At 37.6% G+C, this 18,471-nt stretch overlaps 1 protein-coding gene across 1 annotated transcript in view; it reads right to left on the minus strand.

Moving 5' to 3' along the window:
• Positions 1-18,471, minus strand: part of LOC122811104 (hatching enzyme 1.2-like) — a 204,082-nt gene that overhangs the window by 155,656 nt on the left and 29,955 nt on the right. Inside the window, exons 2-3 of the mRNA XM_044082681.1 lie at positions 17,902-17,968; positions 4,700-4,777 (exon numbers count right to left, since the gene is read on the minus strand). Of these exons, the coding sequence (XP_043938616.1) occupies positions 4,700-4,777; positions 17,902-17,968 (145 nt within the window). The remainder of the gene's footprint in view (positions 1-4,699; positions 4,778-17,901; positions 17,969-18,471) is intronic.

Raw genomic sequence — 18,471 nt, forward strand, 5'->3', positions numbered from 1 at the left:
ACAATTTTGAAAAGGGGAAACTTAGGTCCCCCAACAAAAGTGTTGTGAATGAAACACTCAAGGACAAGATTTATAAATTAGGAAATTTATTGAATAGTATTGACAACACTAAAATTGAGAATGCATATTTACACAAATGTTTAATATTGAAAATAGTCCCAATGGGCCTACGTTTTTTTTTAATTCCCATTAGGTGTGAATATTAATGAGGAATGTATTAGAGAATTCAATGATTTTTTTAATGAGTGTGGATTTAAATATATGAAATTATTGATAAAGTATAATGATGGGAAACTTTTAGAACTTATTAATCAAGCTGAGAAATTAAATTTAGAGATAGAGAATGATTTATTGTTTGATGAGTGGAATAATTTATATAGCAAGCAATTTAAGATTGTGGAAAAGAAATCTCAGTCGACTTATGAAAGGAAATGTAAGAAACTGAACAGGGACTTGGCACAGTACAAGGAAAATAAGGTATATAAATGGTACAAAGATTTGAAAAACAGCAATCACAAACAATTGTATAATTATGATCAACCAAACAGGTTTGATGGACAGAATAGATATAATGAGGGAGGGAAGTTTATGAAGACAATTATGAAGGTAATGTTGACCAGGGAGCGAATGACCAAAATTTTCAGAGAAATTGGAACCCCCAGTATTGGAAGAAAAGAATGGGGAACATGACAGGGAACCATTACAACGGTTACAAACAACGACAAGGGTATCACAAAAAGGGAAATTGGAATGGATATTAAAAGAAAGGAAAGGAAGCAAAAAAGTTCAGGGAAACAAATGTATACAGAAGGAAGGAGTGGTATATAGTTTAGACAATTTTAAGATCTACAATTATACGAATTTCAAGGTGGAGGATATACACTTTAAATTATTATCCAAAGGAATGAAATTTGTACCCACCCCGAAATTTGATTTAGTGGACCATTTAGTTGAAACTAAACTTTACACACATAAATTAAATTTGTCTATTATGTTTCAGAATAAGAATGATACAGGACATTTAGACAAGGACAAAGGAGATACGGCATTAAAGAAAAAAGTACTTTCATACCATATATGAACCCAATGGTAGAATTATTTGAGAAAAAGGTACATAGGGATCTTTACAAGTACATGAATACTGCCAGGAAAGTTAAATATAAGGATAATATGACTAAAGCAGAAAGGGAAGAATTAAGTAATCTTAGAAACAATCACAACATCCGTATTATGAAACCCGACAAGGGAGGGGGGATTGTGATTTATGATAAAATGGAATACAGTGCGAAGTTGAATGCACTTCTTACAGAAACAGGCTACTATGAGCCAATTTCTTTGAATTAAATTAATATAGCTTACCAGAGGATCAATTCCTATCTTGAGGAATTTTGGATAGACAATCGAATCAACAATGATGTATACAATTTTTTGAAAGTACAACATCCAACATTGGCAGTGTTGGTAGGTATTCCTAAGATACATAAAAACAGTGAAGACCCCCCTTTTAGACCTATAGTGTCTGGTAGTAAAGCAAAAACATTCCCTTTAGGAAAAGCCATTGACACCTGGCTTAAAGATATATACGAATGTATCCCTCACTTGTTGAAGGACTCTTGGGACTTCCTTAGAAAATACCCTATCCAAACTGATACTAACAATCTTTTATATGTGACTATAGATGTCATAGATCTTTTTTCATGTATTCCAAAAAGACAAGGATTGGAAATGTTCTGTGAAAGCATTAGGAAACATACTAATATAGAATGGGACAAAATATGCCTCATCATGGACTGTATGTCATTAGTGTTGGAACACAATTATATACTATTTGAGGGGGAATATTTTAAACAGTGTAGGGGGGTGGCAATGGGATCAGCAAGTGCTCCTATATTTGCGAATTTAGTAATGTTACACTGGGAGGAAGAAGTTTTATTTAAAAACAGTTTTTTTTCAATATGTCATACATTATACTAGTTTTTTAGATGACATATACATTTTATGGAAAGGTAGTATTGAGGACTTCAACAAATTCATCATTTTCATTAACAATAGTAGTAAATTTCTCAAATTTACTCATTCGGTCAGTAATAATGGGATAGCATATTTGGATATATAAGTATCTCATGATGAAAAGGGTTTTAAATTGAATATATACAGAAAAAACACCTTTTCGAATGATTATTTGCAATTCAGCAGTAATCATCCTAAGAAAATGATGAGCAACATTTTTAAAGGCCAGTGTATTAGAGCAGCCAGGATGACATCTAGAAATTAGGAGATGTTAAAAGAGATAGAATTCATTACTGAAATGTTCAAAGAGAGAAAATACAACAGTAAAATGATGAATGATGTTAGACAGCATGTAACATCACAATGGGGTTCAAAGTACTTACCTTTATTGGGAGCAACTGATCCAAAAGAGAAAGAAAAAGAATTGATGTGTGTTAACAAATATCAGAAGGCATGCATACTCCCTTACACGCCGCATGTCAGCAAAATTAAGGAAATAATGGAAAATCATTGGCAGATTTTTCAAGTGGATTCACATTTGTTAAGAATATTAGGTAACAAACCTCTTATAGTATACAAAATGACACACAATTTGAAGAGCATTTTAGAAACAGGAAAGGAGGTCAAATATAATGGAGGAGAAACAGGACATCTTACTTCCAGTAGTAGATGTGGCAATTGTAACCAATGTAGGAATATTATACAGGCAACTGAAATTACTTTAGAAAACATCAACAGGACTGTTATCAAATTTGTAAAGGGCAATTGTAATACAACTTATGTGATTTATATGGCTAAATGTTCAAAATGCACAGCATTTTATGTAGGAAAAAACGGAGAGAGCCTTCAAAAGGAGAATTTACGACCACATGTATTGTATAAGGAGGAAGGACAACAACAATGCCCTATACAGGCATGTAGATAGGGAAGGTGTTGAACACAGTTTTACCTTTGGGATCTTAGAACAAATCATACCAGATTTGAGAGGGGGAAATTGTAAAGAGTTGTTAAGTTATAAAGAAGTATGGTGGCAGTTGTACACAGATGCTGCCTCAGAACCTGGTTTAAATGATTCCATAGCGGTGAAACCGTTATTAAGACAATAGTAAAAATATATGTAGTGAATAATGTACACCAAAAAATTTGTACATTTTTTTCAGTACAGTATAGAGTTTTTTTCTTTGTTTTTTTTCTTTGTTCATTTTGCATTTTTATTCATTACAATCACATTAAGGAATGAATTTTATTAAAGTACTTTAGTGATTAACTGTTCAGTATATGTACATTTAGGAATTGGAAATGTTTTATTATTAGACCACTCATCAATGTTAGGAAACAATCACAAGAATTTTCAAATGTATTTTAAATGAATTTTTTCAACAACACTATTAATACTGTCATTGAATTGTATATAATTTGTCATCAGTTACTAGATTTATTTAATATTTATAGAATATTCATTTAGTACTTATTAATTTAAAAATGTAATAATTTTAAAACTTTCAAAATTTGTATATACATTTTTTATTAACTTTTTATGGTCATTCTATTTCATTTTAGTACAAGCATGAAATCACTTTTGTAAAAAATGGGGTATACACCTTTAAAAACTGTAACAGTTTTTGTCACCAAAAAGTAGATTTAAATGGTGGAAGTTACAGAGTTTTTCAGTTCTGAAGAAGCCTACATGGGATAGGTGAAAGTGCTAAACTCTGGGATTATTGTTTGTTCATTGATTCAAGCTTTGTGCGTTTGGCCATTGGTACATTTTTTATCGTGGTTGTGTGTAATTGTGAGTTGCTTTTTTATTAAATACCAAAGCTGTTTCAGCTGTATACACTGCATTTCCTCTTATTTTGTTGCAAGGGAAGATAACGCAAGTGTATTTTAGTTTAATTATTCAACTTCAACATACCAAAACATATTCAATGCTGCCAGTCAAAGCTGCAACATTCCCAAGGTCAGAAAACAGAAAAAAAATCTTGGGGAGGCACCCCTGCACCATTATATATAAGTAAGTCCTCACACCTGCAAACTAGAGATATACCAACTGCAAAATCACAGAAACTTAAAGAACAGGGAGAAATTAGGAAAATGTACCATCCACTTTATCACTCTTCTCTCGGTATAGCACCATCCATGACAGGATGCCAGTGATCTTTTCGGTTAAGTACTTTTATCCTTGATTACCTAGATGCAGACAGTAGATATGGCTCCCTCAAAGTTGTAAATGCAGAAAGAAAAGGCAAATATTTGATGTCTCTACCAAAAAAAAAAGACATATTTTCCTTTCTCCTAAATTTGGTGAATTCAGAGGAAAGCACACTTTTTCAAAACAATTCTCACATTGATCCAAAATACTGCAAGACGAACAGATTTGTGTTTCATCTGAAGATACATCTCACTTTCTTCTCTGATGCAGTTTTTTTTAACCCTCAACAACACGACAAGCTGATGAAGGGAATGCTATCAACTCATTTGATTGTACAGTTCTGCTAATTAGTTTATTTTCCTTAACCAAACTTTTGCACTCCTAAGACATAGGATAAGAAAATGTTAATCAGTGTAATCATTTTCACTTTAATACTTAAGAGATAAATTCATAAATTTATTCAGAAGGAAAAAAATGTATCCATGCACATGTCAATGAGATTTGGAAACATGCATAAGACTTGCGAAAGTTACTTACTAAGATTCTTATTCACTTCCATGATGTGTTTCATAACAGCAGGGCGCATCTTCATTGTTTCTGACAAGGTGTCATTTTCTAAAAAAGCAGTAATACAACAATCACAACTGGAAAACAGCATTACCAACATGTATACCACACCTTGCTTTTCAAACAAATGAAATACTCTAGGTCTGTTATCCTGGTAGTTAGTAAAAGCATCATAATGAAAATCTGCATCTCGACAAACCTTGAAAAATACATTATTTGGTTAGTTTTTGAATACAGGCAATAGATTTTATAAATAAAATTAATTTATGATATTTAATTTCTGCACGAGAATATCATTCTCAGATTATAGGGGTAAAATGATTTTGAGCGATTTTTGATTATCACTTAAAGCAACTTATAACAGCAAAAGAAAAAATACCAAATCCCAGAAAAAAAGCTTTTATTTCTTTATTTCTACTGCTCTAGTACAATGAAGTTGAAAGTAATTGTACAATTTTTCATTATGGAAATCTAGTTCTTTTGCACAAAAAAATATGTTTTTATTGTATTATGAAACTGTTGATTCTATCATCACTCTATATACCTCATTCTCTATATTTTAATAATAAATAATATATATAACTTTCTGCATCTACAGGTGTGTGTGTGTGTGTGTGTGTGTGTGTGTGTGTGTGTGTGTGTTTGTGTGTAGGTGTATATGTTTGTAGTGTGACCGACCACAAAATCACAATGTTGAATAGGTTCATAGGTTCATAGGTGTGTACTAGGCTAATGGCCCTGGAGCCTTTACAAGCCTAGCCCATAGGATTACCTTGGCATGTAATGTAAGGAATGTAAAACATCAAAGAAAATGTAGCAAACAATCACACTATTGAGCACCTTCAACACAGAACGTAAGAAAGCAATTGCATTTTATGATCCTTACTGTAAAATCCTTCCATAAAACTAGCTTTTAGCTTGTCTGATTACTGGTAGTGTTATGAAAGTTTATTCTTAAGGTAAAGTGTAGGGTTAGGGTTAGCACATATTACTAGGGTCGGCAGGGAGGAGGCTTTGCTTTCAGTTTTCAGGAACAATCCATTAGCAGTGTCTGGAACAAGCAAATGTACATATAGGCCGAAAGTCCAATCCGTATGTTGGCACCAAACTCAGCTTTCATTAATGAACCTACATGCTCCATATTTGTACATGCCACTGTCCCTTCTTAATAAAAAGAAAACTGATCTATTACTTGAAACTCTGTACAATTCCCAGTTACTAATGACAATCTTCTATTTGTCATAAATAATCTTTTTGAATATTAACCAAGTCTAAAATACAGATAATGACCACTTCATCTTTCAAAACTGATACCAATTAGTACGCTCACACATCCCCGTCTACATATTCATCACACTATGTACTAAACCTCCTTTGAATACTCACTTAATCAGTACATGTATTAATGTAATCCACATTATAATCTCCTTTAATAAATAATGTTGTTTAAAGGTATGCTTCTTGTTCAAACATCCATGGTTAGGTAACTTAACTTTCCTAATACTATATAGTATATTTGCATCCCCTTTACATGATCAAATTTTCACTTAACCGAAACTTAAAAAGATGAGATGACTTCACCGAAAACTTACTTTCACAAATGGTCAGATCACCACAATTTTACTTCGGGAAAGGAAACACTTGGTCACCATGGTGAACTTTGCCCTTTTCCCCACTGTAGTGTGATCTTGGAGTTGGGGGTGTGGTGGGTGAAGCCCCCCTCTTGGGTAGTTTTGATTAGTTTCAGTTTGATTATTTTGCCTTGGTGGCCAAGTGGTTCCTTTCCCGGAGTAAAATTGCTGTGATCTGAGTGTTCGTGAAAGTAAGTTTTCAGCAAAGTTGTCTCTTCCATTTCAGTTTTGGGGAAATGAAAATTCGATTATGTGAAGTAGACCCACTATATATATATATATATATATATATATATATATATATATATATATATATATATACTAAATACTATATCTGAACTATTACCTACATGCTTTGAGCTATTACCTACATGCTAGTTATCTTATGATCCCTCACATGACTGCTTTACATTGTAACTACTAATATGAATCAAACCATTCACTTCCACTGCCCTGTATTAAGTATGTTTACCTGCTCTTGCAATGTCTCTTGCTACTCATGCATTATATTTTCTTTACCAATGTATATATGTAAATATGTTAGTTTACTTATTCCCTTATCTGAACAAAAATTCCCTTATTTGAACAAAACATCTGTAGTTAAAGTTGCATTACCTAGCAAACTATATGTGCATATTTCCTAATATTTGTATCTATTTGTATGATTTACTTCTTTATTTACTTTTTGTAGGGTGGTGTGATATCCTGAGTAAGAACCTCAGGACAGATTGCATTATGATCTAGTGATGTACCATAGCTTCCAAAGATCACAACACCTTCCTACCTTACTGCATCTGAAGCTCTGAGACTGTATCAGTCTCACCTGTCACAGTTAATTTTTCATTCCTGGCCAGATTCTGGAAAGGTTTGTAGACTTCCCTAAATCTGGGGTCGAGGAGGTTAAGAAAAGGACCCTTACCATGATTACGACAGTTGGTTTTCACTTAGCTGCAGTATATTCATACAGAAAGTTGAAGCAGGCTAAGGAACAAGCAAGGATACAACTGTACACGTTGGTACAGTTTGCGCTTTCTTTGTTTAAGGATTAGGTGAAGCAGATTGTTCTACCTACCATTTTGAGGTATTGTTTTCCAAAAGAGAAAATAAGAACTGACCATAGTGAAGGGTCTCTCCAAAGTCCCTGGCTTCCTCTTCTACTAGACCACACCAATTCTCCAAAAAGGAAAATGAAATCCCACCTAGAATGAGGAGAACCCACAAACATTAGGCAGTTTTGCTTCCTAGTACCATACAGTGTCAGCTTTGGGAGACCACTTATCCAGGTTTGCTACAGCATGGATAGCCATCACCACAGACTGATGGTTCTAGACATGGCTACATATGAATGTCTTGAAATAGGTTCATAGGGATATACTAGGCTAACAACTACCAGGATCTTTATAAGCCTAGCTATGCAATCCAACCCATCTGTGTCACTATGTATCATGGGCATTTATTAGGAGGGGGTATGTTAGTTAGGAAGTTATAGAGGTTATGTGGGGGGCTTATGTTAGTTTGGGCATCGCTGCATGCCTCTGTCTATATGTCAGAGATATGGGATATCTCTGACAGACAGATAGACAGAGGCAGACAGCAGTCTCATCGATCCTGACTTCCTGAGTCCTATCTGAAAGCCAGCCTGCAATCAAGCAAGCAGGTTCATAGGGGTTTATGCCCATTTCAGTGAAATTGTCAACTATACCTGAGTAGGGTATTGTATTGAACACCTTAGCCAAGTCCATGTATGCAGTATTCATCATTTTCCCCTCATCAATTGCCTTGGTGAACTTCTCAAAAAAATCCACCAGGTTTAGTAGACATGACCTTCCCTTGACAAAGTCAAACTTGGTTGTGTCCATTGTCTAAAGGTTGCCTATGTCTTTCTTGATCATTTCCATGATTAGTCATTCCATGACTTTACATATTAGACTAGTCAGACTAATAGGTCTGTAGTTTCTGGGGATGAGTGATGATTCACCCTTGTGAAGTGGAATAACTGTTGCTTTGCTCCATTTTCATGGTACAAAGCCTTTTTTGAAGCTATAGTTGAAACATGACTCAAGTGGTCCTGATAGGTTATGTTTCAAGCTATTTAGAAGGCACCCTGTAATATTGGCAGGGCACAATGAGGCTGTGCTTTTGGCCTTATCAATCACCACCAGGTCCTGCTCCCTGTTAATAGTTGGGGGGGTTATGCTAGTAGGTATTTCACTGGGAGAGGTGGAAGGGAGTGGGGGTGAAGTTTGAGCTGAATTTGTTTGCAGCCATCAAATTTCCTTCATCACTCTATTCATTGATGATGGCACCACTAACCACTAGTTCAGCACACTGATGTGTGCTGCCTTTGAGGTTTCAGACATAGCCATAGAAGGTTTTGTGGTTGTCTTTAGCCTGTATGGCTATCTTGACCTTGAAACTGGTCTCGTTGGACTTAATTAGTCCTCTTAGTTTAGAGAGCTCATATCATTATGGGAGTTGTTCTTCCTGATTTTAGCCATGACTTTTTTCCATTTGTTATATAGCCTATTATGGTTAGGATTCCACGAATGTGGTTTGTTTTTAGAGTTTATTTTGGGCTTACTTCTAGTAGGTACATCAATCTATACAACCATTTAAGTGGTTGTACAGAATCTCTGTGAACAATTCCACATAGGCTGCTGTGAACTCAGGGTTGGGAGTGGCATTGATCACTGACCTCACCCATAAAAAAGGTCTACTCAGGGACTAGTCAGTTTCTGCACATCTCTTTGAACCTAGGTGTTTATAAAGGGAATACCATCCTATATAGAGACAGATTATTCTAGAGTATTCTTTTCCTACCTTTTACTTGTTCCAAAGGGGATAGAAGACTTCTTTGCCATTGCAGACCATATCATCTTCAAAATCATTCCAGAACATAACATCTTCAACAAGCTCATTTGGTATATCAGATTTTGATGGCTTCTCCTGGTATGATGGATGCCTTTTTACAGCATAGTGTAGGTCTATATGAAAGGTTCTTTCAGGTCATTTTAGTGGGGCTTCACATAAAGTACAATGTGGCGTTATCTGATCCAGCCATTGCATGCAGAATTTTCATAAAGGAACTAACCATTGTGACAGAGGCTTTGAAGGACATAAGCTTTTTATGTCTTCCTACTTAGATGAATGACAACTGGTGACCCTGTCCAGGAGACTCTCTGACAGCATCCTCGGCATTGCTGCACTCTTATTGCAGGCTTATGGGGTCTTAATTAACTGGAATACATCAGTTTTAGTCCCAGTTCAGAGGATTACCTTCAATGCAGTAGGAGTGAACACTCCAGTGTTAGTCATTCCTGTCTATGTTCAGGGTTCAGAACATCATAGCACTGACAATCTGTCTTAGGATGCAGCAGAGGTTCCATGATAGTTTCTGTGGTAACCTCTTGGGCCTTGTGATAGCCATAGTCTTCAGGATTCTGTTAGGATGTCTGCGGAGAAGCAGGTGTTTCAGTTGACTATAAGGTGTCAGTAGCAGCATGACCACCATGCACTCACACACCATCTGTTAATATCCAACTCTTATCGTTAGGCTGTGGAATGGTAAACAATGTCTATCAGTGCAAACGCGCACTCGATTGTCCTTTAAGTTCCAACTCGTTATCGTTAGGCTGTGGAATGGTAAACAATGTCTATCAGTGCAAACGCACACTCGATTGTCCTTTCAGTTCCAACTCGTTATCATTAGGCTGTGGAATGGTAAACAATGTCTATCAGTGCAAACGCGCACTTGATTGTCCTTTCAGTTCCAACTCATTATCGTTAGGCTGTGGAATGGTAAACAATGTCTATCAGTGCAAACGCGCACTCGATTGTCCTTTCAGTACAACCTGCTGCAAATTCTCATAACTGATGCTATGGCTGGGTCATGGTGAGCTCACATGTGGTCTTGCCTTGTTTGGAAAAATGGACTCCCTGCCAGGAGAAGGCCTTTTCATGAACCATCTGGAGCTACAAACTATGTTCAACATCTTAAAAACTGAACTGTGGAAAGGGAGAAAAGACTCACCCTTTCCCAGAACTCTGGCTGGACACTCAGGCTACGGTGTGGCACATAAACAAACCAGGTGCCACATGTTCATGTCCCCTGTTCAGAGGGGTGATGCAGTACCACAGAATGACACAACATCCTAGCAGATCACTACATCTGGGGGTAAATAAATGGACTGGTGGACTCCATCAGTTACATCTGTAGCCATTTCCTGACGCAAAACTTATTTGATCAGTTTCTTTACAGAGTGGGACATCTTGAACGTCAATCTACACATCACATAGAAGAATATGGATGCCCCTTTCTTCTGCTCAGCTCCTTTGTAGGTATTTTTCCTGAGATCCTTGATAATCAGTTCACAGCTTCAGCAAGCTTTATCAAGCACTGCTACCTGTGTATCTAAAGAGAAAGTAAGTATCTGGAATGAATTCTCTAAATGTTGCTCGTATAAGGTGTGTGCTGTCTTTTTGTGACCTTACCCTAACTTCCTATCACTTTCGGCAGCATAGAGCGATCAAGAGATGCATGATTACTTGTTACTGAGATCTTAGATTACAGTGAACATAGGTGGGCTGGTTCAAGGATCCCGTCCAGCCCTGATTTGAGCCAGAGGCACAAACAGCAGATAACAGTAAACAGAATATTGTAACTTTAATAATGCATTAATCAATACTCAGAGTATTAGTATTGCATAAAAATCAGAATTCTTACTCACATATGGCAATTATATAACAAACTGTCACTGTACCTACAAACTGCATTCCAAGGACAGCAGCCAATTACAAAAAGGCATAGAATATTAATATTAAAAACCTCAAATACACACAAGTTTAAAAGGTAAAGGGCATTCTACAGTTAAATAAATGTAGGAGCAGACAAGGTCATCCATTATATCTATATCACTGACACCCATAACCAATCAAAAGGTAACCTCTCAATTTAGGCTAAAATCCTGCTAAGTGCTGTCCAGTTTTGACGTAGACTGAGCAATTATTTCAACTTGCAGCAGTAACCTTCCTAAATGCCCTCTTGTCTATAGCGAGGTTTAAAGACAGATGATTTAATGACAGGACCTTTTCTTCCTTATATCTTATGGGACCATGGTATGTAGCACTTGTTGTTATGTGTGGGTCAGGAGTGATCAGAATTCTAGATATAACAGTTTAAAAGCTAAGGAAGCCAGCATTATGGCGACTCTAGCAATTTCTAAAAATCACTTAGCCATCTGCACAGATTGTCCAATTTAAAAACTAAAGGAATAATGGTAACAGTATCCATTATCCATTACCTCTCACCCTCTTAGAGCAAGAAACCTGGGCAAAGTCACAAATAACAGGAGGGGGGGGGGAATAAAAGCCCGAAATTAGTGACACTTTTTAAATATTGCTTTTACAAACTTAGAAAGCTGAAAGAATAACAGGTTTTGCATTAGCATGATTTTTCTGAAGGATTGCACAAGGTACAATGTTCGATCCTGACCTCTGACTAATGCCTGTTTGGAGTTTGCATATTCTCCTGTGTCTCTGTGGGGTTCCTCCCACCTTCGAAATACATGCTGAGTGTTTCCATCTCATACCCACCAATGAACAGAGTTGTGTGCAGCAGCACAGACTCTATATGGTGTCCTATAGGGGGAAGACTTGTACAGAACAACCACTTTAGGGCATCTGCTGTGGTGCACAGTATCCTCTAGATAGGAGAACATGGATCATAGATTGTGTGATGTGGCAGGGTTAGCCACTCGACGGTGTAAAATATGGGTCTAGGTAAGTCGGTCATGTTGACTAATGTCGCCAAAGGGCATGGGTAGTTACTGGTGAAAAGTAGGTTGAAGACCCGGCCTACTCCGACCTACACCAGGGACCCATGCTAACGGTGGGAGGGGTGTATATGCCCCTATTGGCCAGTGTGTGCCAGCCATAAAGCCAGCAGCCCTGGGTCAATAAGCTACTGTCTGGCCAGTGTCTAGTTGCCCAGCCTGGGTTACCTGGGATAGCTTTGCTGAGTGAAAGCTGAACGTAAAACCAATCAACCTGCCAAACATGAACTAAGAATTGCTACACTTAATGTGGGTTCACTGGGGGGACACAGCTTGGAAATGGATGACATGATGAAACGGAGGATGCTAGACATCTTGTGTATCCAAGAGACAAGATGGAAGGACAGTGCAGCAAAGCCACTTGGCTTGGATCCAGAGTCTACTACTCAGGAGGGTGACAGGCTAGAAATGGTGTGGGAACTGTTGTGAGAGAGAGACTTCAGAGGGCAATGAGGGATATCATCAGAATTAGTGACAGACACATGGTAATCAGACTCCAGTGTAATGACAGGGCAGTATTCATAATTTCAGCGTATGTTCCACAGCAGGGCTGTGACAGTAAGAAAAAGAGTGCATTTAGACAGCAGGTGCAGGACCTAATAGATAAAGCAGAACAACATGAATTGGTGTTGATAATGAGTTATTTGAATGCACATATTGGGACAGACAGAACAGGATATGAGGACTGCTTGGATCCACATGGGTGAAGCAATAGGAATAAAGAAGGAGAAGCCATTCTAGACTTCCATTTGACAAATGGCTTGATAGTAGCCAATATATGGTTCAGAAAGAGAGATAGTCACAAGATCACATACAAAAGTGGCCAACATGCAACTCAGGTAAACATTCTCCTAGTAAGGAAAAGGCACTGGGGAAGAATCAATAATTGCAAAGTCATCCCCAGTGAAACAGTCAGCCTGCAGCACAAGCCACTGCTTGCCACAATCAGCTGCAAGCAGTAGTCCGAGAAGGTCCTAAGGTCAACAGAGAGCAGGCTGAAGACCTGGAAGTTGACTGGAGAGAAAACACAAGAGTTCAAGGAATTACTCAGGGCTCTAGCACCCCAAAAAGAGAAGGAAATAGGTGGAGTTGAAGAAGAATGGCAGCTCCTCAAAACAGCATGTGTGAGGAATACAGAACAGATATGTGGCCAAGTCAGGTATGGAAATATAGTACACAAAAAAAGCTGGTGGTGGAATGCAGAAGTCCAGGAAGTCATCAGAGGAAAGAAGGAGTGCAGGAAAAAGTGGGAGATAGAAAAGACTGACCAGGTAGGAAGGAATACTGGTTGGCTAACAAAGTAGCTAAGAAAGTAGTTGCAATAGCAAAGAATAGAGCATCAGAGGCACTCTACCAACTTCTGGAAAGTGACTCATTAGGTGGCACACAGAAACTATATCAGTTTGCAAGACAAATACAGAAAAATAAAGAAGATAGTCAGACACCCTTCTTAAAGGATGCCAGCAACAACCTACTCACCAGTCCACAGGACATCAAAGGCAGATGGAAGGAGTATTTCCAGCAGCTTCTGAGTGAAGAAAACCCACAGTAGCTGTACTGCCCCAGAAACAGTCTATGATGAGAGAAGAAGAGGAGCCCACCCTAGAAGAAGTAAGAACAGCACTAAGGAAGATGAAGTCAGCAGGCTCAGATGAGGTCACAGCAGATATGATAAAGATGCTGGGTGAGATAGGGGGGAGGAAATGGCTCCTGAGTGTGGAGAGAAGGCGTATCCCAGATGACTGGAAAATAAGCATATTCGTGCCAGTGTACAAGAACAAAGGGGACATCTACAACTGTGAGCAGTACAAAGGAATCAAACTCCTATCACATTGCACAAAAGTTCTAGAGAGGGTGATTGGTAAACGGATACGCAGAGTAGTAAAATGTAAGATGAGAGATGAACAGTTCGGATTCAGATCAGGATGGAGCACAACTGACCCAATGTTTGCAGTGAGACAGATAGTTCAGAAGAAGCAAGAGATGAGGAAGTCCAACTGGGCATTCCTAGACTTGGAGAAAGTATATAATAAGGTCTCAAGAAAGCTGATCTGGGCAGTACTGCAGTAGTTTGAAGTCCTAGAAACATTGCTAGAATTAGTGCAGGCTATATACAAGGACCCAATGACTCAAATATACACACACTGCTTGGTCTCACAGAGGGGTTCCCAGTGGGGGTGGGTGTACACCAGGGTTCAGCTCTGAGCCCACTGCTGTTCATACTGGTGATGGACTACGTTAGCAAACAGGTTTGAGGGGGCAGATCAACAAAGTTGCTGTATGCAGATGATGTGGCATTACAAGCAGACTTTGAGCAAGAACTACAGCAAAATATACAGCAATGGAGTGCAAAACTGAAGGCACATGTGATAAAACTAAGCACAGATAAGACAGTGGTAATGGCAGCAAACTGGGGAAATCAGAAGAAGCTGAGAATTGAAATAGAAGAGAAGATAGTGGAACAGGTAAAGTCTGAATGAAGAGGTCAAAGCTAGAATCAGAGGGACTGCAGCCAACTGGCATAGAGTATCAGGTGTAGTATATGACAGAAGAATGCCAAAGAAGCTGAAAAGTAAGGTGTACAAGACAATGGTGTGACCAGTGCTACTGTATGGTACAGAAACCTGGGCAGTAAAGGCAGGAAAGGTGAAGAAGCTAGAGGTGATGGAAATGAAGTGTCTGAGAAGGGTGGTAGGATGCACACTGTGGAACAGGCGAAGAAATAAGGACATAAGAGCAGAAGTCAAAGTAGCTCCAATTGTAGAAAAGATCAAAGAGAACAGATTATGGTGGTTTGGACATGTGAAGAAAAGCAAAAGACAATCTGGTGAAGAAGATTTGGGACAGACAGGAAGAAGGTAAGAAGAAACAAGGACATTCAGCAAAGAGGTGGATGGATTGTGTGAAAGAAGATCTGCGACCATCAGATATGAGTGTTGAAGAAGGCAGAAGTGTGGCACTGTATTGAGAGAGATGGCGACAGTTAACACGACACCCCTACCCCATGTAGAAAATGGGGAAAAGGGGGCTGATGATGATGATGATGATTTTTCTGAAGGATATTAAGCCTGAAAATCAAATGTCTGATATTATTTTCTGACTTTAGTCCTCACTGGTTTGCCAGTGAATTGTCAGAAAACTACAATTTTATGAGAAACAGACCAAAAATATGAGTCAACAATCTGGACATTCTGCAAAAATCTGGACAGTTGAGAGCTATTACTCCAATCACTTAGTTTTCTTCACAGATTGTCAACACTTCATGGAGTTACATATTTTAATTAAATGACAAATTATTTTCTGGACAATTTGCAGCACATAAGTATTGTGGGATTAATTACTGGCTAGTATAGGTGGGGTATACTTATACCTGAGTGTTATAATATTATGGTCATTCTTGTCTTATTAGTTAAAAAAGAAGTCTGGTACATTAAAATAAGGCTTGAAAGCCTCACCCCAAGCCAAAACATTTATTGAAAAGCTCTATGCCATCTAAGGTTTGCACAAAACTTTCCAGATGACACATTGCAGGGTGTGATATTAAAAGTCATAACTCATAATAATAACTACTGAGGTACAGGGGCAGTGTTCATAGTTCTTGACTATGGGTGTCTGTAGTGGTAATCTTCAAACACTGGCACTATACCGGTTTGTAGTTAGGGCTACCATCTTTTCAAATGACCAAAGTGGGTCATTTTTTGTAGAAACATGAACTTTTGCTGGGCAATCAATACCTACAGCCAGTGCAAAGGAAGGACACTTTTTTGCCAAAATAAAAGCTTATTCTTAAAGCATTTGAATTGCTTATGCTGTTTTATATTGCATTCATAGCTGGCATTAGGCATAGGCCAACTAGGCGGCCGTCTAGGGTGCCGATCTAGCAGGGGTGCTTTCCCAGTATTTATTTGGTGTAGGTAGACCAGGATGGGGGCACCTGGGTGGTGTGGGGGGCACCATGGAGCCCTTTTGCCTAGGGCACCAGTTGACCTAAGGCCGTTCCTGATTGCATTTAGGTGTTTCAGATACAAAATAATTATTTTATGCAACTATTAAAGAAAACTTAAGAAATATTTTGTATCCTAAAATTTCAGGACATTTGCCATTTTTCCATTTTTTTCACAGTACACAACTGCCCACATAGGGACTGTCCTTTAAAAAGAGGGGCAGGTGGTAACCCAAATGCAGTTGTAGTCAGTGGATATTATTCATGCTGACAAATTAATTCACACTTGTTCTTAACATGCCTACGTAAGGCAAAAGCATCTGTACCTGAAGATACGCTCTATGTGAAGCGAAGCAGAGAGAGCAATTTTGTCTATAAGGTGCCATGCACATTTGTGTATCACTGAGATTCACAGAGATACACATGAAAGGGCCTCATTTGCATACAAAATGCATAATGGATTTTGAACTTATGTGAGTACATTTAACATCAGCAGATTAGTTTGGAATTTCTGACATTAGGCATCAAACTAATTAGGATACTGCTGACATTTTAAAGTAAGAAGAAATATTAGAAATATTGTAAATTGTTGAAAATGAGGTAAGATTATTGAGTTCACTTCATGAAATATGTGTTTTATTCATATGATGGGCATATTACAATACTGTAAACTGTCACTTATAAATGAGAATTCATTACAGCAGCAGTGGAAATGATTAGTTCACCGAGAAAATCACTTACTTTGGTGTCTTTTAGTAATTGTACATACACAATAGAAATGCAGTGACTGAAGTACTGAAATTGTAAGGAGGTCTTGTTGGTTGAACATATGTCTTTTCTGGAAGATTCCAGATTATCACTGACAGTAATATGTTTACAAAAATGTGGTAGGGGCAAATGAAAGGATGGATGTGTTAACAAAATGCTTTCTTTAGTACTTTCAAGGCATTCATGATTGTTGAAAAATTACTTCAGCACAGCTTTACTTGGCTGGACTCCGCATGAGTGTGTGATTATAGGGGTTGTGTCACATAACCTTTTTTTCACAGTATGGAGGTGTTTGCACTGATGATTATATGAAATGTTTTCATGTATGACTGGCATTTTTCAGAGTCAGCCAGGGAAACGGCTATGATAAGAGCAAGTTCATGGATTGCACAGTAGATAAAATAGATACAGCCATGTTTTTTTACAAGGAATGAGGGAATGGAGCAAAAATTTGACAATTAATCACATGCAGACTTCATTAGCATATGCTGGGTTACATAATTTCTCATTTACATTCATTATGAGTTAATTAACTTAGGCTCCTTCTCAGCCATTACGAGTTAATGTAAATGGCATCTATGAATTACTGCTTAGCTAAGATCATTCACGGGCAGACTGGATTACCGAAATGCATTCTTGCAATGACTATGAATACCAGCCCAAGACTGTGTATCCGCAGGTCATCCATTGAATAAACTATTTTCTACCAATGATTTATTTTGCTTATGCTCCTGTTTCTATATATATATATATATATATATATATATATATATATATATATATATATATATATATATTTGTTGCTGTCTGCTTATCTGTAATTTGTTAGTTATTGAGCTTGTAAAGACTAGCTATAGACATGCAAAGAAAAAATGTAAGTAATTATTTTTGTCAGGAATGCGCACTAATGTGAATGTTCCAGGGTCTGTTTATATTGAGGAACAGGTGAGCCGAGCTACATCAGATTATTTTAATGAAGTATTACAATGTATGAGTTACCTGGTGGATCACGACGCATGTTGAACCTGATTTCCTCATTGCTGTCAACATCCAGAGAAAGTAAAACCTAAAAATTTAAAATAGTAATAATATTAAAATTGATAATGCATTGTAGTGCTACAGGTAGGACAGACAATATAAAACAATGCAAATGTTAGGCTACACAGATTTCTGACTACTTGTACATTGTGGTGTGTCAGTGTGTCTATTTCATGCAATCCCACTACAAGAAGTATATTTTAGCCAGTTCCCTTTGACTTCTTCCTGCAGCTTGGACAGTAAAGTTCAAATGCTTCTAGAGCAATTGCCAAAGCAATTGGTACCAAATGGTACAGCAGCATTACTAAAACACAAAGAGCTTTTCCACAGCAGCTGTGATCATTCCAGATGGCTTCACGATTTTTCTTCTAATAGTACTATGTACACTTTTGAATAAGCTTTATATTTACTGTACACAGGTAATAACATTGCTTGGTAGCCAACGTGGATATGAATGCGACTATAAATGGGAGGTTTAAAGTTACCATGAAGGAAACAGTTTTCACAGCCTTAAACCATAAACAGTGTCAT

Source organism: Protopterus annectens, chromosome 9.part0 (assembly GCF_019279795.1).
Source record: "Protopterus annectens isolate FY-2018-M chromosome 9.part0, PAN1.0, whole genome shotgun sequence".
In the NCBI taxonomy this organism is placed as follows: Eukaryota; Metazoa; Chordata; order Ceratodontiformes; family Protopteridae; genus Protopterus; species Protopterus annectens.